Source organism: Ambystoma mexicanum, chromosome 13, assembly GCF_040938575.1.
Source record: "Ambystoma mexicanum isolate Mex_15411 chromosome 13, UKY_AmexF1_1, whole genome shotgun sequence".
NCBI classification, from domain to species: domain Eukaryota; kingdom Metazoa; phylum Chordata; class Amphibia; order Caudata; family Ambystomatidae; genus Ambystoma; species Ambystoma mexicanum.
Window position 1 is genome coordinate 468088443 of NC_090938.1, and position 24096 is coordinate 468112538.

General features: G+C 43.2%; 1 protein-coding gene across 1 annotated transcript in view; it reads left to right on the plus strand.

Moving 5' to 3' along the window:
* CRHR1 (corticotropin releasing hormone receptor 1) overlaps positions 1–24096 on the plus strand; it is a 2003326-nt gene that overhangs the window by 1577539 nt on the left and 401691 nt on the right. The window contains exon 7 of the mRNA XM_069634091.1: positions 9903–10056. Coding sequence (XP_069490192.1) covers positions 9903–10056 — 154 coding nt within the window. The remainder of the gene's footprint in view (positions 1–9902; positions 10057–24096) is intronic.

Genomic DNA, 24096 nt, shown 5'->3' on the forward strand with positions numbered 1-24096 from the left:
AGGAATAAAAGAAGCATGCTTGAAGGAAGAAGAAAAAAATGAGGTTCAGAGACAAATATTAAACAAAGATGAAAGGTAATATAGATGGGTAGACTTTTGAAATAATAGTCGATGGGACAGGGTCTGTAGGAGCAGCAGTAGGATGGGTACAGGACAGCAAAAGGGAAATAATGTCTGTGATGGAGGAAAAAATGTGAGGAATTAGAAGTAGGAGGAAAAGCAGGAGAAAAATGAAGTGTAGGACTGGAAGAAGAGGCAGAGTTCATACCAAGGCGAAGAGAGGCCACCTTAGAAGAGAAAAATTAGGCTATGTCAGAAGCTGATAATGAAGAGTTAAGCGAGTGATCAGCAGTAGCAGGATAAAGAAGATGAGAGTTTGAAATAGTTGTCATGGATGAGAAGATTGTGTATAGAGGGGATCAGAGAAATATGATCATTTAGCAGAGAATAGGCGGTCCTCATAGAAATGGAAATCATGAAATAAATGGGTGCATATGTTTACTCTTTCCTTTTGCTTTCAATGTACCTGAAATTTGTAACTCGTTTTCCTTGATGAAATTTATGACAATGGTCTTAAAAATTGGTGCCAAACTAATTGAGAGTGTGAAATGTTGGCGGAGAGACCTGGATTGCTTGGCTACTTTTTACACTTTGCATAGTATACATTGTTGAGGAGACATTTGAAATGTTATGCATGAAATGTGCTTTGTGTTTTAAGTACTACACGTAGGAAGGGTGTACATGATTATTTCTTTGAGTGTTGTCAGAATTAATCATTTTATAATTCTGTTAATAAAATTAAATGTATGCATACATTAGGAGTACTTGTTTTTCTCTTAATGAAGAGTAGGCTTCATCAGGCCACTGTTAGTGCGCTCCAAAGCAAGTAACCCTGTTCCTGGATGATGGAGTTTGTAAACTCTGGAACCAAGCATAGAGACATTTGAGCATTCAAAGAAATAGACATTTAAATATTTTGAATATCACTGATCTTATTAAAATAAAAAAAAATCTGTTGTGTGACTACCTTCCTTCTGTAAAACATGCACTTGATAATGATAATAATTTGCTTTTATATAGCACTTTAATCTAAAGTGCTTTACATAGGACATATTTACATACACTACTATTTATAAAAATAAAAAAAAGATATTGTGTGACTACCTTCCTTCTGTAAAACATGCACTTAGGGTGGAATCAAACCAGCATTGCCTGTCTACAGTTGATTGGTGGTTCCACAGGTGAACGCCTAGGTGTTGCACGTCCTGTGCAGTACAGTACATGAATGAGGCACATTGAACTTGTAGGTAAAAAAAAGAAACACTCTCCTGCAAACATTAAAATATTAAAAAGCTTTCAACGGACAATGGTGACATACTTTTTGCCATGAATTTACGTGGGACCCAAAAAAATAATTGTCTACGGTGGCTGGGGAAATCAAACTGTGTGCCTAAAATGTTGCATGTGTGCATTGTGGACGGGTCCCACAGATACAGGCACTTCAATCCATGTTGAATGAAGAGAAATACTGGTAGTAACATATGCAAGAAAGCCTGATCCTTCTTACTGTGCTGTCCCGTCTCTCCACTGTCCCTGTGTCTTTGTCGCGCCCTGCTGCCTGCGTGCTTTCCGCGCGTTATAAATATATAAATAAAATAAAAAAATATAAAACATTTATATTGTTGATAATACATCCAAAAAACAGCAATTGGTAAACATCAAGTAAACAAATGCACCTGCTCCAGTCCACTAGGACAGTAGTGGAGCAGAGCTGTAACACGACGACATCCAGCTGAACGCCCGTTGAGACCGGCGGGTTTATCTTAATGAGTGTGTGGTTTCACACTGCAGAAATATGGCTGAAGGCTTCTTGATTGACGAAACCAGGCCGGACATTGAGAAAAGCCTGCGGAGCCCAGTGATCACTGACCTGAGTTATTGACATGGTCATGCACATATAGAGCACTATTTTGGACAAGCTTTTTGTACCCCTGATGAAGATTTGGAACGTGGCCATTCAGATTGTCTTCAAAACTAGTGGTTGTATTTTGTAGAGTTCAGACCTGAGTAATTTGTTGGTCCTGCACCACACTAGTTGGGTTGGCATACAGTAAAATCCTAATGGAAGAACGCTTTTGACTATCCTGCATTGTTCTGGGGAGTCTAATTAACTAATTGAGCGTTGCCATGTTAGATTAGCAACGTAAATGTGGAACAGAGCCAAACACTTTGGTTGTGAGGGTTGGCACACAATTTGACTCTACTGGTATTAGCAATATGTGCGAGAAGTAGTGCCACATATTTAGGTCAGGCATTTTTTTCGAGCTTAATCCCACTGTTTGTTATTTAATTAACAGAATTAGCTTGTATTGTGGGTTGACCATTGTCACAGGAAAGGCGAGTGTTGTAGGTCTGTGCAGTGTTGTGCGAAAGACACATTGTTTTGAGTGTATTATTTAACAGATTAGTGTATTTTTAAATGATAATAATGTATTTTTTTTAATAAAGTATAATGATACCACAGACCACTATTCCTGGTGTCTATTAGAGGCTTACTTCTTGGTATTAATTAAAACAAAAGTATCCCACATGTTACAATTGCTCACAGCTTTGACTAGATGGACCATGACAAGCATTTAGAATCCATATGTTCCTGCTGCTCCTTAAACCGTTAGTTTGTTCCATAACATATATATAAAAACAAGTTGTATGGTTTGCCTACTAGCTGAGACAACAAAGATTGAAAAGTTGTTACAGCCCTCTGCGTAAAATAAACTTGTTATGAAGAAAGGTGGACACACTGGACCAATTGGAACCACTAAAAATTGGGATTTCATGCTAATAAATTGATTTTAAAAATGTGCTACTCACCAATCAACATCTGGTCTGTTGTTAAAACTATATTAGTAATACTTATTTTAAACCCAAGTCTAAGTGCACATTTTCTCATAAAAGATCAATTAACAGTAAAGCCAATTTCTCATTAAAAATAAAGAGAAAACACAGATATAGCAAAGTAATCAATTAATACATACAAATAAATAAACCAAAATACAATACAATTCATCAAAATTGTACACAGTAAATACAAGTAAACATTTAGTACAAAATGCAGAATAATACAGTACAGCCTGCTGACTTGTGACCTTTGTCATATTCAACTTCCCAAGCTGTAAGCCAGACAAAAGAAATGTCATGCATCCCCTGGTTATTCTGTCAAGCCCTTCATCATAAAAGGCATATCTGCTGCATTCAACTAAGTTCCTGTAATAGATTGTACATGTACAATAGTGTTTTGTCCTCATTTTCAATATAGTTGGAGAAAAGAAATGTGAACCCCAAACAACTAATATAACGTGTAAATAAGCCACGCTACTTTTTTTTTTTTAAATTGAGGGTTCTCAGTAATGGAATCAAAATTGTGTGTGCATAGCACTACAACAATAAACAAATCAAAAAGCAAATGCGCATTAGACTCAATTGGAGATGTATACAATTGTGCTATTCATTATCAAACAAGATACTGCCTTTGATGCCTAGAGCTCTCTCCACAAGGAGCACAGGAGCCACTCTGGCCTTCATTGCAAATGTCCCGCTAGACATCATTTGCAAAGCAACTACATGGAGCTCAACACACACTTTCACTCAGCATTACTGCATTGACGCTCATTCCAAGACAGATACACAGGTGGAACAAGCGGTTCTAAGACATCTGTTCGCCCATGAACCTTCTCACATCCCACTAAGCAGATTCCACAAGCCTCAGAAGGGATACATTACTCACCGTAATCATATTTCTGATGCTTGTATCTGCTTAGATCCACATGTGCCCATCCTACCTAGCTGTGGAGAGAAGGTGCATGGATGCTTATGATCTTGTCTTATACATATCTGCTTGGATACAACTGTACTCACGCTACACTTCATGTTACCTCATGTCAGGAAAATAACAATCATAGGGACCTCGACGCATGAAGGACCATGGGTATAGTGGAAGTCACACTAGGGATAGTATTAGTGGCACGCACTGTCGACGTCCCCTTTCGAGTTTCAAAAACAAAAGCTGTAACACTATGCAGCTTCTACTAGATGTCCGTCAATGCACAGCATGTGAATCTAAGCAGATGCAAGCATCAGAAATACGATTGCCATGAGTACTGTACAGGGCCTGGGGTAGCGACCCTGTAGTTATGGTTAAGTTGTTCAACTCCTAGAAAGAGCACTTTTTGGGTGGCTTATAACTTTCCAAAAAGGGTAGCAGGTGCTCCTCTCCAGAAAGAACATGGCATGATATAATGTTCAGTGATTTCCCACTTTGAGAGTTTGCAGCCATCACATTTTGCTCACTGTACCTTTCACAGATGGGAAATATCCATTTTCATATCAGACTTTGTCCCGCCCACATGGGCAGTCCAGCACTGAAATGGTATGGCAATTCCCTTCTGAACAAGAGTACCAACAGCAACCCCATACAAGTGTTTCAGCCCTGTTGGGCCTCATCAGTGAGGTGGAGCTGTGCCTTTCTGAGCACAGTGAGCAGGCTCATGGTGACCAACCCCAAATTCCTTGCAAATGTTTTTCAAAAACAACTTTGCCCTCCCTGGACGAATCCTTATCCTTACCAAGCTTTGTAAAAAAAGTAAATGGTCCCCTGAGAATAATTCAGTGTGAACAAGTGCCTGGTTGGGCAAGAAACGCATTGCTGGCTGCACTCCTTTGCTCTAATTCACCTTTCACACATCCCCAGCACTCTACACTCAACAGGTACCACTCTCTCCTGCACACTTTACCTGCACTATCTCAGATCACTTCCACATTCTCCTCAGCACTACACTCCACTGTCTGCCCTCCATCTGATGTGTCTATCCACAATTGCTCCACTTGACATCAGCTGCCCACCTTCCAATCTCCTCTGTGCTGGCTTTGAGTTCATCTCCCATCCTTCCTACTTCCAACACTCCTCCTGAGTCCCATTGGTCTCCCTGTCCACATGCTCCCGTTGGCAAATCTCTGACCAAGCTATCCCACTGAGAGCTGGAACTTCCTGTTGAAGGATTTAGGAAGGCTTTTAGCCCTGCTCCTACTTCAATGTCCATGTGTGTGTTGGCAGCCATGTGCTCAAGCTGCTTGTTTTGCTGGTGGCTTTTTCTCTATAACGGTGAGTTTTGTTCCCAACTGGGTTCGGAGAGGATTTCTCTTCTGCCCTGCTCTCTGCAGTCCTTCTAACTCTGCTTTCTTTTTCTTCTGTTGCTCCACCATTTTCTTGGTGTCTGTCTAGGGTTAGTGGATCAGGTGGTGAGCATCTCATCTTTGTCAAAAAAGATCCCAGACCATTCAATTCTAGTTCTTGATGCTATTCCCTTAGTTCTAATTCAGGTTTTCTCAGTTGCGGACAGGGGTATTCTGGGAGTTGCAGTTCTGAAAAAAAACAAAAGAGAACTCTGTCCAGAAAAGATGTTGATAGACACTGTGGAAGACACAGTGGTACCAGCATTCATATAGAATGTACCCTCCAGGAGGGCAAGGGCTGCCCGCTCAAGTCCCTCACCTCGCCTCTGTGATAGGTCCTATTCTGGGATACACCCTAGTAGGTTGCCTACCCGATGTCGGGAGGTGTCCTTGTCCCACCTCACAGAGTCGTGACCCTGACCGTGTCACACAATTCTTTCTCCAGTCTAATTCCAGTGACAGGTCATAAAGAAGGAATTTTTCCCAGCATCAACGTCCAACAGTACAACTGCTATAAGGCATTTGGTTAATGGTTTGGATCTAGTTCAGGTGTGGATGCTCACACTTACCATGTTTTCTTTGCGGCTATTTGAAACATTTTCACTGTGGTGTTTTCACCGCAGCCATTTTCGCCTAATTTTTGTTTAAAATATATAAATATGTTGTGTGTTTGGGGTAGGTGTTTGGGGGGCGGTTGATGGTAAGGTGAGGTGGTGGGCCGTTTGGGGGAACACACCATATTAAAAGAAATGTGTTGAAAACCACCACAGTGAAAACACCATGCTGGAAATGCCAACGATTAAAATGACTGGGATAAAAACACGTGAAATCAGAGGCTCATTTATTCATTCTGCAATCCTTTGGGTCTCCTGCATCTATCATCCAACACCAAATTGAGTGTCTTGGTATGTGGCAGATCCATGTAATATAGTTGAAAGGTACTTGGCGAATTTCAATTAATCTGCCCCAATTTGTTTGCTTCTTACAATTTATGATTAATACAAAAACATGCTTCTGTTGTCATTTAATACGTTAATAACGTTTGTTATTCGTACTGAGTATTGAACCTTTGGCTATAGCATTGAGAAATGAGGTAGGTTTACAAGGCATAAGTTGTTGGGGGATGCTACAAAAAATGTGGTTATATGCTGATGACGGGTTATTGGTCCTCAAGAACCTAGGTGAAACAGTGCCAGTCCTTATGAACATTCTCGAAGCTTTTCACCAGTGCTCTGGATACTAGATTAATTGGGCGAAATCAGAGGTTTTACCATTAGTGCCGTTGTGTGACAAACAATTTATTACCCGGATGGGATTCAAGTGGTGTGCTGAAAAACTATTGTACTTGGGGGTTTGGATTTTGCCTAATGTCGCTGATTTTGTGAGGGAAAATATGTTGATGATGGCACTACTTTCAAATCGGATTTGAAAAGATGGAGTTTGTTGCACCTTTCCCTTTGGGGGAAGGTGAATGCTTTAAAAATGGTGTCGACTCCTCGAGTGAATTTTGTTCTGAGTATGATCCCCTTAGATATTAAGAAGCATTTTTGGCATGAATTAGATAGACTCATACAGGACTTTTTGTAGGATAATAAACCTCCACGACTGAAGATTAGCAAATTGCAATTGCCTTTGTCTAAGGGTGGGCTGGGGGTCCCTAATTTCAAGGCATACCATCTGGCTTTTATGTCGCGGAATATATTTGATTCTCCCAAATCGGAACATGTGGATTGGATATGTGCTGAGTCTAGCCATATAGGCCCTTTGTCGCCTAGGGCCATTTTGACCAGTAAGCCACTTGGAGCAAGGGTGGAAGGCCTACTGACTAGGAGCTTACGGAACTCATGGGTGGACTTGTGTGAGTGTTTGGGTTTCAACGCATTAAGAGATCCGAGTGCTTCAATTTGGCTGAACCCGAGCATTACACATGAAGGCAAAACTTTGTTCTGGCAGGATTGGTATCTAGCTGGGGTGCATTGGATTAGTGATCTGTTCAATGGTTTGAATTGGATGACGGCTAGGGAAATACGGTTGAAGTTTGAAATTCCTACTTTTTGTTTGACAGACTATCGGAAGATCAGGAAGGCGGTGGGGGAGGTGGATTTGGAAAAGAGAATCAACATAGACATGCTTGGTTGGGTGCCTGAAGTGAGTGGATGTGGCCTGGTTAGCTATGTTTATAGACTGGTTGTGTCGACCTATCGGTCTAATGATGCTTTGAGATTGGATTGGAATTGGAGAATTGGTGAGGATATTACGGAGGATGATTGGACATGTATTTGTGAGAATGTGAAATTGTGTTCTTTGAGTCTTGTTGATAGGTCTCGTCAGATAAAGATTTTGAATAGAACATACTGGACACCTGAGAGAATGATGAAAAGAGGGATGAGTGACAGCTCTGAATGTTGGGCATGTTTACATGAGGTGGGCACCTTGGAGCATACACTGTGGGAATGCTCGAGGGTGAGAGGCTTGTGGTTTGAGTTTGACCAGATCTGTGAAAAGATTTTGGAGGAGAAGGTTCATATGGATTTTAAGACAATAGTGTTGGGTAGTGAGGATTTGTTGGATGACCTGAGTACTTCTCAGAAGAAATGGATCTTTCGAGGGGCAATGGTGGGGAAGAAACTAATTTTGAGACATTGGAAAGCATCTAACCCTATTACTATTGAGGAATGGATTTCGGAGATGCACTCTTTAGCGGATATGGAGAAGGTGCTGTATTGGAGAGATAAGAAAAGTGCATTATTTAACAAGATTTGGGGTAAATTTCTTTTACTATATTAGACCAGTTTATTGATTGTTTTGTGACTCCTGGGGGGAGGGGGGTTTTCTGGTGTATATAGTTATGTTGGCTTTGTTATGATTTTCACATGATGTTATATTATGTACAAACTGTTTCTCTGTTATGAAATTTTTGAAAATAAATTTTAAAAAAAATACGTATGACGAGGTGGGGATTAAGCCCTTGCCTGCACTTTTATCCTGCCTCTATCCGTCTGTGTACTGTCGTAGGGATGACATGGATCACCAGAAAGCTTGAGACAAAGCAGGTTTTTGCCTTCTTGTTTAATCTCATAAACTACAGGGGCAAGAGAAGGGGGGGCTATTGGGAGAAAACCAAAACATTCCAAGAATGTATCCAACTACAAAAGTTCAATGGTACTTCAGGTGTACAACAAAAGAGTGCCATAATATCTTAATCCAAGTTTCCTTAATCTTGAAAAATTCAAAGTCCAAATTTAGTCATCTATCACTCTGGAAGTGTGGTTGCCATCACTCACAGTCCCAAGGGTGTACACATTTCCCACAGCACACTACCCTAAGATTGTCGTCCCATGAAGCACCTTCACAGAGTTTCTACATTTGAGTGTTTTAATATGCTTCTCTCCCCGGTCATGTGAGAATTTACAGGTTACAGTGAGATGCACTAACACAAGAGCCCATTACTGACACTCAATCTCCAGGGGTTCACCTCACCCCAAGGTTCAGGGGTTTTGGGTCCCACGTAAACCTGCCTTTTCTCTCTTTAAACATGCTCTTACTTAGACCAGGATCTGAGCTATGCCCCTAACAGGCTATGGCCAAGGTTCTTAGTTAACAGGACAGTAGGTCTGAACTTCTTTCTTCAGTCTTTGCATCTCCCCTTCCCTTCCTGAATGTATACGTTAATTAGGAGCTGGACTAAATCTCCCTTGCAACTTGAGCATGGTTTCTCCACTGTAAGACCCAGAGCCAGAAGGATTGTTGTAGTCATTTTGTCTCTCTTTCTCTATTCGGTATCTTTCCCATAATTGCACCACATCTGTCGTGTCTTCATTCTTTCCTCTTACTTCTAGGTCTTTCTTGAGATCTCTCCCTCCCACTTCCGTATCCTATCCCTTCTACACCACAAACCATTCTCATGCTCCTTCCTACTGCTTCTTCTCCTTCCCCTTGCCAACCTGCCCCTTCCTCCCCTTTGCCTCCATTCCTTGGCTTCCTGTCTGGTACCTCCATCTGCTGCAACTTCCCTCCTCCCTTCTCGGTCTCTCCTCCAATGTGTTCTCTCACTCGGATATCATCCGAGTGAGCGGCATTACAGTTGATTACACAATGTAGGCCTTGGTAATTGAGATATTCAGGTTAACAACAGGCCTATGATTCTTGAACGTTTAGCCAATGCCTAGGGGTTTCTGCAGACTAGGCTTTTATCATGCCTGGTGAATGGTTCATGCCACATTGAGGGTCAAAGTGGTGGAACATGCCATACACAATAGAGTTGGGCTGGGAACCTATGGGCCCTCCCTCTTTCTCTTTTGGATGTTACATCATATAACAGGTGGTAGAACCTGGCCCTATTTGGTTTCCCCATGCTCATCTTCTAACCTTAGGCATGGGATATAGTGATTTATCGCAAGTGTGTCTGATCGTGACTAACAATGGGCAGAATTCACAAAGATCAACAACATTTTATACAGCCACTACATGTTACTAACCACTCACACAATTCCCATACATTAGCAACATCTCACTCAATCCTCACAGATTCACATCAACTCATAACGCGTAACACATTACTAGCATTTTGTAAGATCACCACAAGTTAGCGGCATTGTTTCTGGTATTATTATATTACTTACGTGACACAAGATCTCCAAAGACATCTAACCTCTCTCCCGCTTTCCTTGCAGATATGGTGCCGGCTTGTGACCGCAGCACACAATTACTTCTATGTGACAAATTTCTTCTGGATGTTCGGAGAGGGTTGCTATCTGCACACTGCAATTGTCCTGACCTACTCCACCGACAAGCTCCGCAAGTGGATGTTCATCTGCATTGGATGGTGTAAGTTTGGGTGCTTTCCAAGCCTCTGCTTAGCTCTAGCATCTCTATACTTAATTCATGTTATGGTTGAAAGTAGAGGGCCACCAAACTGCAAGCATCAGGCCCATAACCTTATACATCAGAAAAGTCATTGTTGGCTCAATTCACTCGGTGCCTTGTTCACATTCAGAGCAAGTGATGTAGAGGCCTTTGAGAGAGACCATGCGTTGCTACTCCATCCTCTCTCGTCAGGCTCTCTTTCTGCCAGGCATGGGTATGAATGGGATGCAGTGATGCGAACTAAAATCCACGTTCATCACATCCTCAGTGTTCTTTCTTTTTTCTGCATGATAACATACTCAATCAACGTTTGTAGTAATATTGTAGAGTACAACACAATTGGTCTCTCACTCACAATAAAGCATGTGTTTCTCTTGCAATCTTTCTTAGCCAAATCATACTAATGCAAGGATACGTGTGATGGAGGCTATATGGTTCTGGTATGATGATACCACTGGATCTATCGGCCATCAGTAACACAGTTGACCATGAGGCTTTATTAGATATATTAGTCTTAGAGGTCCAAATTGGCACTGTACTAAAAATCTGGCCCCTCTCTATTATCAGTGGCAAATCCTCTACTGTGAATCATGAAGAACCCTCTGTATGTATGTAATGCGTGTTCCCACAGGGATCCTATTTGTCACTGATGTTGTTTCATTCTTCTATTAAACGTCTCCCTCCCTAATCAACAGATGCTGATTAGGGAGGGAGTGTCATTTCGCAACTATGTGGACAACACTCAGGTGTTGCTGAACTTCATGGGCCATTGCATAGTGAACTTAAACCACAATCCATCCCTCTAGGAAAGTATTGAGGCCTGAATTCAGGAGTCAGCTTCCTCTAAACCAGATGATAACAGTTTCCCCTTAATACCAAAGTGAAATCTCTGTGTCTTTGGAATCCTCTTTGTCAAACAAGTATTGATCAGATGTAAAGAACATAATCTGTAGACATCACCTTCGACAAAACTGACTATAGCCCCTGAGGCAAATGCATTAATAGCTTCTACCTTGTATTACTGAATGCTTCGAATATTCACTCATTTTGATCTCAGGTGTAATAGAGTAAGGGCCATGACCCTGTCAAAGGCGAGCAGGAACCCCTCTCAACCTGGAGTAGGTAACCTACCCGGACACACCTAGAGCCTGACCTATGCAAGAGGTGGAGAGTGGCAGTTGGGGGGATCACAGACCCAGATCCGTCTCCAAGCACAATGCTGCCTGTGTGTTTTGGTAACACTGTATTATCCACCATACCTTGCAGGCTCTTTTTGCCGGCGTTCTTTGTCATATCTTTCAGAACTTCAAGACACAGAACTTCAAGACACAGAAACTCCTGCCCTGTGTCAAGAACGAACCAAGCCGAAGATAAGAGACAACTGTTATGAGTCCCAACTCACCGGTGATAAGTAGACCACACATGGAGACACATAGAACGCAATGCTGGGAAGATGAAGCCAACCCACCAGAGCCACGCCGTGTTCCACTGCAGACGCAGAGCTGGCAATGTTAAGCGAAAAGGTGGCAGGGCCTACCAGGAACTTTTAAAACTCAGGAACACAAACTCAATTCCTTAGGGAAAGTGCAGGGAACGATTGACGCAAGAGATCAGCAAGTGTGAGGAACCAATGGAAACTGGAGGTATGGTAAAGCAGGAGAAGACGGGGTATAAAAACCCCTTGATCTCATGGATGGATAAAAGGTCTTTGGGTGAGGTCAGGTGCAGCCGGAGGACTGAGACATCAGGCATTGTACAGTGGAAGGTGGAAAGGAGTACTTAGGAGTTTGCGGTGAAGTTGGATAACAGTAGAGGGAGAAGAGGCAGAGGAAAATAAGACAGAGTGGATGGTGGAGTCAAGGAAGAATAGGGAGAGAATGTGTGTTTGTGGAGGAAAACATCACAAGACATTATGGGAGCAAGCATACTTAGGAACCTTAAGAGTGAGTGAGATGGAAAAGGCCCACCCTTTAGACCCTCCCATTAGACTATGACCAATTCAGACAGTAGGAATTATCTGTCGCTAGTCTTTCATTTGAGATCTTTTGTGATGAAATAGGGAAGCCTGGGTTAGGACGGAGGGATCCGACAAGGAGGTTGAGGGTATACTAGGGTCCCCCATTAGTCTGGCCTTCCTTAGTCTTCCTAACTCATGAATCTTGGAAAGTTTAATAAAGACATCTGAAATGTATATTCGGGTCCCAGCATTTGTAAAGCCTTCTGTGACACGGTCGAACTGTGCCAACATTGGCCATGCCATAGTAGGAGCCAAGCTAGATTATTGTAACATCTTATTCATAGGTGCCAATAAGGACTTATTACTCTGTCTTTAAGTTCTACAAAATAAAACAGGCATAATTGTAAATAATACTCTTAGGCATTCCAACCTGTTATTCTTGTTTGATAAAACTACACTAGCTGCCTGTGGAAGCAGAGATATCCCTTAAAGCACTCATTCTGGCCAACACAGCAATGTTTGTTCCTGTGCCCCTTTACTGAAATGGCATGTTTGGTTTAGTTTGGTTTATTTTATTTGTACAGTGCGCAAAACCCTTGGGTATCTCGGCGATTGTGCTTATTAGATTAGTTACAGTGTTTCAGGTTACAGACAAGGAAGCGTAAGAGAAGACTTACAAATTCATAGGACGTGCAGGGGTGATACAACATACGCAAAGTGCAAAGGCAATAGATGGTGACCACAATCATTAAGCCTGACCCCATGTTATAAGGCGCCAACAACAAACATGCAGTGACAAAGCAGTAGGCAAATACATGGTCTCTACCCCAACTTACTGGGTGGCTGCAGCATACAGATGCGAAATTCAAGCAGTGGGAAAATACATGGTGCCTACCCCATCTTACACGGCGGCAGCAGCACACCGATGCGAAAGTTCAGCAATGGGCAAATACATGGTGCCTACCCCATCTCACGGGGTGGCAGCAGCGCGCATATGTCAAAGTCCAGCAATGGGCAAATACATGGTTCCTACCCCATCACACTGGGCGGCAGCAGCGCACAGATGCGAAAGTCCAGCAATGGGCAAATAAATTGTGCCTACCCGATTTTACAAGGCAGCAGCAGCCCACGAATGTCCAGCAATGGGCAAATACATGGTGCCTACCCCATCTTTCAAGGCGGCAGCAGCACACAGATGTGAAAGTCCAGCAATGGGCAAATACATGGTGCCTATCCCATTTTACAGGGGATAGCAGTGCACAGATGCGAAAGTCCAGCAATGGGAAAATACATGGTGCCTACCCGATCTTACAGGGCGGCAGCAATTCACAGATGAGAAGTCCAGCAATGGGCAAATACATGGTTCCTACCCCATCATACAGGGTGGCAGCAGCACACAGATGTGAAAGTCCAGCAATGGGCAAATACATGGTCCCTACCCCTTCTTTCAGGGCGGCAGAAGCGCACAGATGCAAAAGTCCAGCAATGTGCAAATACATGGTTCTTACCCCATCTGAAAGGGTGTCAGCAGAACACAGGTTCCTGCAGTCCAGCAATGGGCAAATACAAAAGTGCCTTACTTTGCAGGTGACCAGGCGGACAGTGGGGGTACACTCAGGAAACACAGGCGACCAGGGGGAGGGTGGGGTACACTCAGGCAACACAGGCGACCAGGGGGAGGGTGGGGGTACACTCAGGCAACACAGGAGACCAGGGGGAAGGTGGGGTTACACTCAGGCAACACAGGCGACCAGGAGGAGGGTAGGGGTACACTCAGGCAACACAGGCGACCAGGGGGAGGGTGGGGGTACCCTCAGGCAACACAGGCAACCAGGGGGAGGGTGGGGGTACACTCAGGCAACACAGGTGGGTCAGGAACGCCCCAGAAGCAGACAGGGAGCAGACAGGGGATGTCATCATGGGCCTCAGTGGATGTGCCGGCTTCCGCATCCCGGTTGCTCCCATTGGGCTATTAGGGCCCAGGCAACCAATGGGGGGAGGGAGTGCAGGCCAGGAAAGGTGCCTAAATCAAACCGTATAATTACGGCCATCTTGGAAGGGCCAAAGTTCCCAAAATAAATCTTCACTTTCAGGATTAACTTCTTATTCTGGGCCATCACTTTAAATGGACGAAGGTTCTGAGCAATGTGGTGACTAAGAGGGGTGTACCACAATTTATGCTGGTGGGACAGAGTCACCGAGGTCTGGGGTGGTCCAGCCACTGCCTGGTTTGAGCCCCAGAAAGCAGAGGAAACCTGACCCCTTGGGCTTGTCACCTACACTGATACGCTGTAATTTATCAGCCTGTAAAAGCTGGCAGGCACAGAACATTAAGTACTACATGTCACAACAGGCATGGAACTTAACTGAACAGAGTGAGATACACATCCAAATATGAGATCCACTAGCAAATGGAGATGTATACCTGCTGGAGTGTGTGGATGGGGTCTAAGTAAATAGAAGATACTACATTCAGGCGCATAGGACTGAGCACTTTCCCACTCTGGTCAAGCACCATGGAACTGCATATTAGCAAAGGAGAGACTCCAAGATGGCGCCCACATTACAGGCTGTACTAAAAATCGTAGAGCTTTATGTTATTGCTAATCATGACAATATTCCTGATAACCAATGAAAATTGAAATCTAATCAAGACCTTAGCTACCACTAAAAGAACCAAGTGAAAGGGGGGCAATCAGAGAGGCTGTGACAGCTTGTCAAAGATAAGGACCAATCACAGGAAAGACACAAACACACCCGCAGCCATATGGATATAAAGGGGCTGAGACACATCTGTTGGTATCTTGGACCAGGTGGAAGCAGACATGCTGCACGACTCTCCTCGGGAGCATAGGAAGCCTGCCTCTTGACAGAAGGTGGCCCTGCTGATGTGTACATTGCAACATACCCTCTGCCTACTGCAAGGTAGAGTGCCTGCTGCTACATATTGATGGGCGAGAGGAGGAGCCTACACCAGGCCTCTAACCAGACCACTGAGAGAGACAGGGGTACCTAACCAGTAGAACCCAGAGGAAGTTAGAATGAGAGACCCCTAACACAGGTAATATTATCTTTCTGAAAAGGAATCTGAGGGAGGGTGGAAATTCTCCCTTGCTAATACAAATACATACATAAGTAATCAAGATCCTGTAAAGGTCCACCAGAAAGATGACATGAGGCCCATCAAGGATTTGTCCCTGAGAAGCCAAGTGGCCATGAAGTGGCTCACACCAGTGCCGCTAAAAGCTGTGGAGAAATATTGTAAGCTTTGATAAAAACAGCTTTAAGAAAGCCGACTCTGGTGAAACCAGAAACCTGGACCAGACAGAGCCTAGAGCAGAATGGCAGATGACGCTTCCAATATTGTGTTTTATATGTATAATAGGGCTGTATATTTGTAGAGTGGGTTTGAGACCTTTGATGACAGGATTTGAACACTTGTTTTGTTAGACTAAGAGTTATCCAGGGAGCTTAAGGGCAAGGTTGAAGGTTCAGTTGGTCGTCGTTAGAAACTTCCTTTGGAGACTTGGGTGTCCGTGCATGTACAAGGACTTGTGAGGATACGTTTTTACCTTTATGTTGAATACACTGAACAGACTCAGGCCATGGATGCGGCCAAGGACCCCACTTAATTCGTTAGCCCATCCTGACAATGTTTTATATAGAAGTTCCTCTTTAGTTTTAGATTTTCCTCTACTCCCTTTAGGTGTTTGTCTAACCCACACTTTGCTATTCCACACCAAAATAAATAGGAGTTAATCCATATTTCTATATTGGACATGTATCATTCCCTCCACTTCCCCACAGCCATTCCGTTCAGGTCCAGTGTGCAAAGATATGGAAGGTTTTACATGTGAAGGTCTGCAGCATTGGACCAATTTAGCTTTTGCAAAATTCTGAAGATCCTGCAATTCTACAATTCTTCTTCTCTTCCTCTTGATGTGGTGGCCGGGTCCAGCCCATTGATGTTCTTGTGGGCTTTTATCAGGTCCTAGTTCTTTGATCCAGTGACCCCACAACACCCTCCTATAGCTTATGACTGCAACCTTTCAAGAAACAGATGCACACAAAGCCCTTCAGGAAGGGATGAGGCAAGTGGATAAAATAAGCAACACATCTCCAGATTCACCCGAATTCACTCACTGTTGGTACTGAAAAATTGTATACAGGTACCGAGTGAGATGGGGACGCTGCAACAGATGACGTGAATAAACAGGCATCGGCCTAATAATTAGGAAGAAACATATAACCTGACCAACTAAAAAAGACAGATTGGACGATTAAGTAAAATCCAAAGTCCGTTATCTGTAGACTAGAAGTCCCTATGGGACAAGAAGTAAAGTTTCTTGTCGAAAAGAGAAGTAACTGAAGTTCCGAAATCCCATCACACAATCCTGATACCATAGTTTCTGTGAGATGACAGCTGAAAAGTTAACCTATTCCTGTCCTGAAGATGGCTAAAAGCTCAAACTGTGATGCCAGAGATATTTTCTAAAGTTTTTTTGAGAAAAGCCGAAACATATGTATTTATGTAGACGTATCGAAAAAAGTTTATATGATTACAACAATATAAAAACCTGAAAAACCAATTGTTGAAGAAAAAACAATGGTTCTGTCACATACTAACCTCACTAAAAACATTTGTTGTTAATGAATTTGTATTGTTTTGAAGACGGTTGTTCTTCAATTGTTTTTTTTAAAGTTTTTTTAAAAATCTTTTTAGATTGTTTGAATAAAAATATATATGAGTGAATACCATTAATGCCATGGAAACTTCATCTCTTTTTATGAGTTATGTGAAAGAGTTGTTATACCTCACCTACATTTCGGAAAAAGGATGGATTGAGAAAGGGGTAGTTGATCCGATCTTCCTATGTTTATACATGATATTGTCCCTATACCAGATCAACTCCCAACAACAAAAAAGAGGCACCTTCCCAGTTAGTATTACTAAAAAACATAAACAATTCTGGTTAGATTTCACTGATCTGCCGGCCCCCATTTCAGAAATCTTCCCAAGTACCTGGTTGCCTCTGTTTTGAGCTGAGATGGTGTGACAATGGTTTTGCTTTTTCATTTTACAAATTCTGATTTTAAACAGTGTGGTCTTGACTACAGGCTTAGCAAGCCAAAATCTTTCTTGTCTCTTCTATCTCTCTCCTCAGAAAGAAGGTGCTCTAAATATCGTTTACCTCTTGTCATTTCTTTTTTAAATTCTTTAAGTAAAAATAACAGACTTGGGGAGTAAATTAACTACATACACTGCTTTGGGGAATAGTCTTATAGCAACTTTGTTTGTCACTGCCCAGCAACCCTTACACTTCCATTGTACACTAGCGCACACCCGACAGCTCTGCGCCCCTCTCAGCCTGCAGGATTGGGGTTGGAAGCCTGTAGCTGAAATGTTCGAGGGAGATAAGACCGAAAGTAATTTTTCCGAAAATAACTTTGTCTTCTCTCCCCTGAACATTTCAGACTTCAACCCCTCCACCACCCTCACCAACACCCCCACTCCCAGCCTTCTACTTACCTTGCAGCGGCACACTTCGCTTTGTGCCACAGACTCACTGTGCCCCTACGATGACTGTTCCCTTTCACTTCTGTGATCGGGAACCTGTGCCTCAGGGTCCTTTCCTTTTTTTCTCCTTTTTACGGGATCGGCTGCGGGGGACACCTCCACAACCCACACTCACAGTATAGTGAACAAGGTTACGGGGGGAACCCCTGCAGCCCCTGCAGCCCTTGCAAATGAATGGGGGGTTTGGTCAAAGTTTTCGGGCGTTCAGAATTTTGAACGGCTGAAATTCAGCCAAATCTCCCATTCTGTATTTTATTTTTGAACTATTTTGGTGATTCCATGTGTGCACACCAAACATGCGCTCACCCACTCTGTAGGGTTTTGTTTTCCAGCTCTCCACAGCATTAGCTGTCATCTAGCCAAGACCACTGTTCGCTAGAATTCACACACACACTTAAATAAACCAACACCTTAGTACTCATACACCAAATAATGCTCTGAGGCCCTGCCCTATTTAGGTAGAATTTCCCATGTTAAATACAGTTCTATCTTTTAGTCTCTCTTGTAGAGCAAAAAAGTATTTTGCTTACTGCTTTCCAATAAAAAAGAAACACCTTATGATTTAACTGCAGCTGTATTAACTAGCTCCCAGTTCACATAAAAGTCTATAAAGGTTTGTTTCAGTTTAAAAAAAAAAGAAAAATCCTTTCCAAATAAGTGAGTTTATTTTATATATTTATTGAACATATGTATGGCGCCTATACAGCAAAAAGGGGTTCCAGGCGTGTGCCACAAGACAAAAAAGGTGGTGGGCAGATCAGGGTGAAGGATGGGAGAAGTGCATGAGGGAGGGAGGCCCAGGAGCTGGGCAGGTGCTACGGGGAACCCGGGGGCCAAATGCCCAGGGAGCCAGGTGTGGGGTCCACAAGTGCGAGGATGGGGGTGGACCAGATTTAGTAGGCTAGTCAGGAAGGGTGCCTCACCGCAAGTGCTGATTAAAAGATGTCGGGGGAGACCGGTCAGAGGAGGGCCTGGCCCCAGTAAGACTCATAAGGGACACAGGCAACCAGTTGCAGCGTCAGGTGGGGACTAGCAAGGGAAGGGAAGAGGGAAGAAGGAGGAGAAAAGGAAGGTCTTGAGAAGCTTCTGGAACTCAGAGATCTGGCTCAAGTCAGAGGGGGACAAGGAGGCCATTCCGGAGGGAGGCTCCTGCCGAAGACAAAGATCTACCCCCCACTCTCTGCTTGAAGAAACGTCCGACCTGCAGAGAGTTAGAGCTAGAGGACCGAAGCTAGAGTGCTCGGTCCTCTAGCTCTAACTCTCTGCAGAGTAGGGAGGTATTTAGGGAGAGAAAGTTGGATGTAGAGAGGTCTCAGGCCCCAGAATGAGCATTGTGGTTATTGCAAAAGGGTCTTGAATTTGAACTTTGCAACCACCTGGAGCCAGTGGAGAGATTTTAGGGCTGGAGAGATGTGGTCCCTGTGCTTGAGGCCAAAGATCAATCTTGCAGTCCTGTTCTGGATTAGTTGAAGAGGGCGTAGGGAGGAAAGAGGCAGATTAACACAGTTATTGGTTCCACCAGTTGTATCAGGACCATGCTCCACAGAGATTGTATTGCTATTAGTTCTATGGTTCAGAAAATGCCCAGTTCAAGAGCCTCTATTAACTGCAACCTGCTGATCCAAGGATTATGGAAAGAAGGCAATTTACAATGTTTACAGAATTCCACCCAGCCTCCCAGAAGAGGCTCTGACCAATCAATGACTAGATTCCTCCATGCCATCTTGCATAGGGGTAGAACTGGTCACCTGAATGAAATGCCTGTTAAGGAAAATACCTTCCCTACAAGTTACCCACACTCCCATTGACCACGGTACTCCGGTGCAGCACACACCAAAAAATCCAACCTGACTTGAGCCCCATTCACTAATTCTCACTGCCCTGCAAAACATGCAACGCCACTCAGAAGCAAAGAAGCCTCCTACCTTGTGAAGAAATCCCTTGTCGCTAGAAGGAGGACTCTCAGAACTAGGGAGTCTGACATCTGTTTCTGTTATATACATTAGATTTAAATATAAATGAAATGCATGTCAACATGCCCAAAGGAGATGATCGGCCAGTGATCTCAGCATTCGGAGGCCTAGTTTTGCTTTTTGCTATTATAAGCCCATGAATACAGGTACCTGAATGCAAAGAAAATACAGGACTCGAAGAGCAGATTCTAACTGGCCAGGTGGCACATATGTGCCGGTGGATTCTCCCACAACCCTTCTGGATAACACGTTAGCTCCATGGGAAAGGAATGTTTCAAAATATCAACTAGACTAACTTAACTGTGGACGAAACATTCAACCCAAAAGCTTCTGCTTGCCATTGCAATCAAAACAACATAATAGTCAGGTTATTGGACACGAAAGTACATTGGGGACTCGGGGCCCCATTATACAAAGGTGAAAGGTGGAGCACACAGCTCATCTGCAGCGAGTGGAGCGGCTGCGTATGCCTGAGAAATTCTCTAGGCAAAAGATGTTTCCTCGCCACAATGCCATGTCTGTAAACCTTTTTTAGTTGTGTTCTGGAAATGGTTTCCCCTAGCGAATGTTCCCACTTTTTCATATAGTTCCATTGGATCTCCTCCTTTTGTGTATTTAAAAACTTGTACATGGCTGAGACGAGTTCCTTTGTGCTTGTGTGAGTCATTAAGTAATGCTCAAAAGGGGTTAGATCTCTGGTCGCCGCCTGCCTAATGGGTGGGGTCGACAGCCAACGTCTCAGCTGGCTGTATTTATATCTGTCCTTAGCTTTCAGGCCCAGCAAAGCTTTGCAGTCCTCGAACGATCTAATTTCTTTGGTCTGCCACATAGCTCCAATGTGTGTACATCCCACCGTCTCCCACCTTTTGTATGCCCCCTTTTCTATGCCCGCAGGAAATTCCGGGTTTCCGAACCTGGGTTTAAAGGGCGCTGGTGCTTCCGTTAGCTTGCCTCTTTTTGCTTTTTTGTCCCATATGTCTAGGTTTGGGTGTCTATGCTTTTTCTCTCTCCATAGCATATCTGACAGAGGTATCCCACCAACGCCCTGTCCTGATTTGTCCAAATTGTGTGTGTGTCCGCCGGGACCCATTCTTTTAGTACCTACAGCTGGGCCGCCTCATAGTATTTGCGGAAATGCGGAAGAGATAGTCCCCCTATGTGTTCTGATGATGTCAGCACTGTGCTTGCCACTCTGGGGGGTCTTTTTCCATATAAATGCTATAATTGTTCTGGTCAGGGATTTATTGAGTTCATCCGACCCCACCATGGGATCGTCAGCAGATTCCATCTCTGTGTATCCTGTTTTATTCTCCCCAGTAGTTGCGGAAAGTTCTTCCCATATAGATGTCCCACTCATGCCGTTAGGGTGATTCCTAGGTATTTAATCCCTATGTCTGCAATCTTTAGGTGTAAGGAGGTTGAGATTCTTGTTATCGCATCGCAATCCCCAGATAGAATCAATAGTTCTGATTTTTAATCCTGAGATTGTGCCAAACTCTTCCAATTCCTGCATCAATGCTTTTAGTGACCGTTCTGGGTCTGACAATACAACAACATGTCGTCCACATATGCCATTACTGTATGGGGTTTCTCCACCATTTCTATGCCCTTTATGGTCTCTGTGTCTCATATTCGAATTAGGAGAGGCTCCAAGAATATTGCAAACAGGAGCAGGAAAAGAGGACATTCTTGTTTAGTTCCCCTGGTTATTCTCAGTTTGTCGGTTACCTCTCCGTTTATGGCTACTCAAATTCTGGGGGTATTATCATTGGCTTGTATCATTTCCATATATTGTTCCCCAAATCCCATGTTCTTCATAATGTGGAACAGGAGCAACCATTCTACCTAGTCAAATGCCTTTTCCGTATCTAGCGAAAGCAGTAAGGCCGGGGTCTGGGTCATCCTTATTTTCACCATCATGTGTATTATTCTTCTAGTGTTGTCATTTGTCTGCCTTTCTGGAATAAAGCCTGATTGGTCCTGACCTATTATTTTGAGGAGCAGGAGTGTGAGTCTGTTTGCCAGGACCTTTGTATACACCTTAGCACCTATGTTGAACAGTGCTATCGGGCGATACTAGCCCGGCAGGGTCGGATCCTTTCCTACCTTATGAAACACCAGAACTGTGGCCTTGTTCATTGACCCCCATTTCTTTGAAAGAGTTATATAGTTTAGTTAGTATCGGGATCAATATATCTATATATTTCGAGTTAAAGATTGATGTAAAGCCATCCGGACCAGGGGCTTTGTTAAAGGGCAATTCAAGTATGGCCTTCTTCACCTCCTCTAATTTTATATCTTCTTCTAACTGTTGTCTTTCCAGTTCGGTGATCTGGTTGGATTGATATTGTGTTCAGATAGGAGTCTTGATTTTGCCCTGAGGTGTTGTCCGATGTGTAGAGTGTTTGGTAGAAATCTTTGAAGATTTCCCCCATATCTTCTGTTCGGGTCTGTGCTATGCCCTGCTTATCTTTGATTTTTTTCTTCGCTTGGGAGTACTGTTTGGCTCTCACTTGTCTGGCTAATAATGCATTGGCTTTGTTTGCCTTTGTATAGTACCAATGTTTACGATACAAAAGACTTTTCTCTGCTCGATTCGTGCAGAGTGTTTCCAGTTGGCCTTAGACATGTCTCAGTGGCGGTCATTACAACCTTGGTGCTAAGTGCACCAACTTTACCACCATGGTGTAAACTATGTTTACACCATGGTGGATGGCGGATTTACAACCCCATTCCAAGGTGAGTGGGGCGGTAAATCCCCATTTCCCATTTTCCCTTCCCCATTCCCATTTTTGCCCCATAGGGCATAATGGGAGTGGGGAAGGCGCTAATTACGCCGCCGTAAATTACGGCGGCGTAATTAGCACCATGGCGGGTTAGCGCCATGGACTTTAACGCCTGCCAAAAGCAGGCGTTAAAGTGGGAATCCGGCGTTAAGGGTTAACGCTGTTGTGAACCCTTAACTCCGGGGTTGTAATGAGGGCCAGTGTCTTTCTCAGGTTCATTGTGGGATTCCACTTGATCTATGTCTGTATGTCACTAAGTTTCCCTTCTATCTCCTTTTCCCATTCATAGCTCTGTTTCTCTCTAGTCGCTTTGAGAGCAATTAGCGGGCCTCTCATAATCACCTTAAACGCTTCCCATACTGTTGCTTGTGATGTATCTGCAGTGTCGTTGAGGGTAAATATTTTAAGATTTTCTCTTTAACCGTATTCACCAGTACGGGGTCATGTAAAATATCTGCTGGCAGTTTCCACTGCCATAGCCCCGCCTTCTTACTCGTGAGGGAGGGATCAACCCAAAGACGGGCTTGATCTGATATTGATATGTATCACACTTCTAAGGGACAGCTAAATGGTTACCTTTTAAACACAGCCTTTACAAAAGGGAGTTCATCATAGCAAAGTAAGAGGATAGCTCAAAAGTAAGCGTTTTGAACAATTTTCTGACCGAGGAAATTCGCTTATAAGGGATTGGGCAGTACATGCATAAGCCTCTTTAGTTAGCCAACATAAAACACAATCAACACTACACATGGAATCAAATGAGTGCAGCAAATCACATGTGCTGGGAACTTGCCAGTTCAGAATTATCCCACAAGAAAGGTCCCAGGACTTGATGGCTTTTGCAAGAAATGAGGAAAGCTTTGGCAGTACCTTTGGCAGTACATTTCTCCAAGATGATGTTTTAAGCAAGATAAGAATCCTGCTGAGTGCTTCCTATTTATTGCAATGAGCACATGTATCAACAAGGACACCTTGCTCTCGATTGTGGCCCATATGAAGGTGGATTATAATATTAACCTGTAAAAAAATAACCTGTAATGATAATACTGAGATAGAACTTGTCTGTAACCAATGCAAATAATTTCTGTGACCTATTACTTATGCGAGCTAATCATTCAATATCTGTAACCTACTATCTCTGCAAGTGACCTGTAACCAATGTAAGCTACAACTGTAATCTATTACACGTACGAGCTAATCATGCAAGGACTGTAACCTGCTACCTCTGTAAGTAACCACTGTAACCAACCTCCTTAAGCAAAAGCGCCTAGATGCCTCTGGGTTATGTGCGCTATACCAATGACTAAATAAATAAATACATAAATAAAACCAGAACTATTGTGTACCTTTTTTATTTAGCGCATTTCGGCTAACGAGCCATTGGTGCAGAGGATAACATTTATTTTCAAAAGAAAAGATGATGGTAGAAGAAATAACATCACAAAAGGAAGCAATTCATAGATCATGGATAACAACATATTAGTCTCTGTGTGAAAAAGAAACACTCCAAAAGAGGTACAAAAATACAAATACAAATAAAAAACGACATGTTCCAACCCAGTATTAGAAAAACAGTCCACACTCAAATTACAAACAACGAAGCTTCATCTAAGCCGGCGCTCTTGGGTGAAATGTGGTTTTATGGTACATACACTCTGCAAGGATCTTTAACACAGAGGCTGGGACAACATCCCACGATGTTATAGT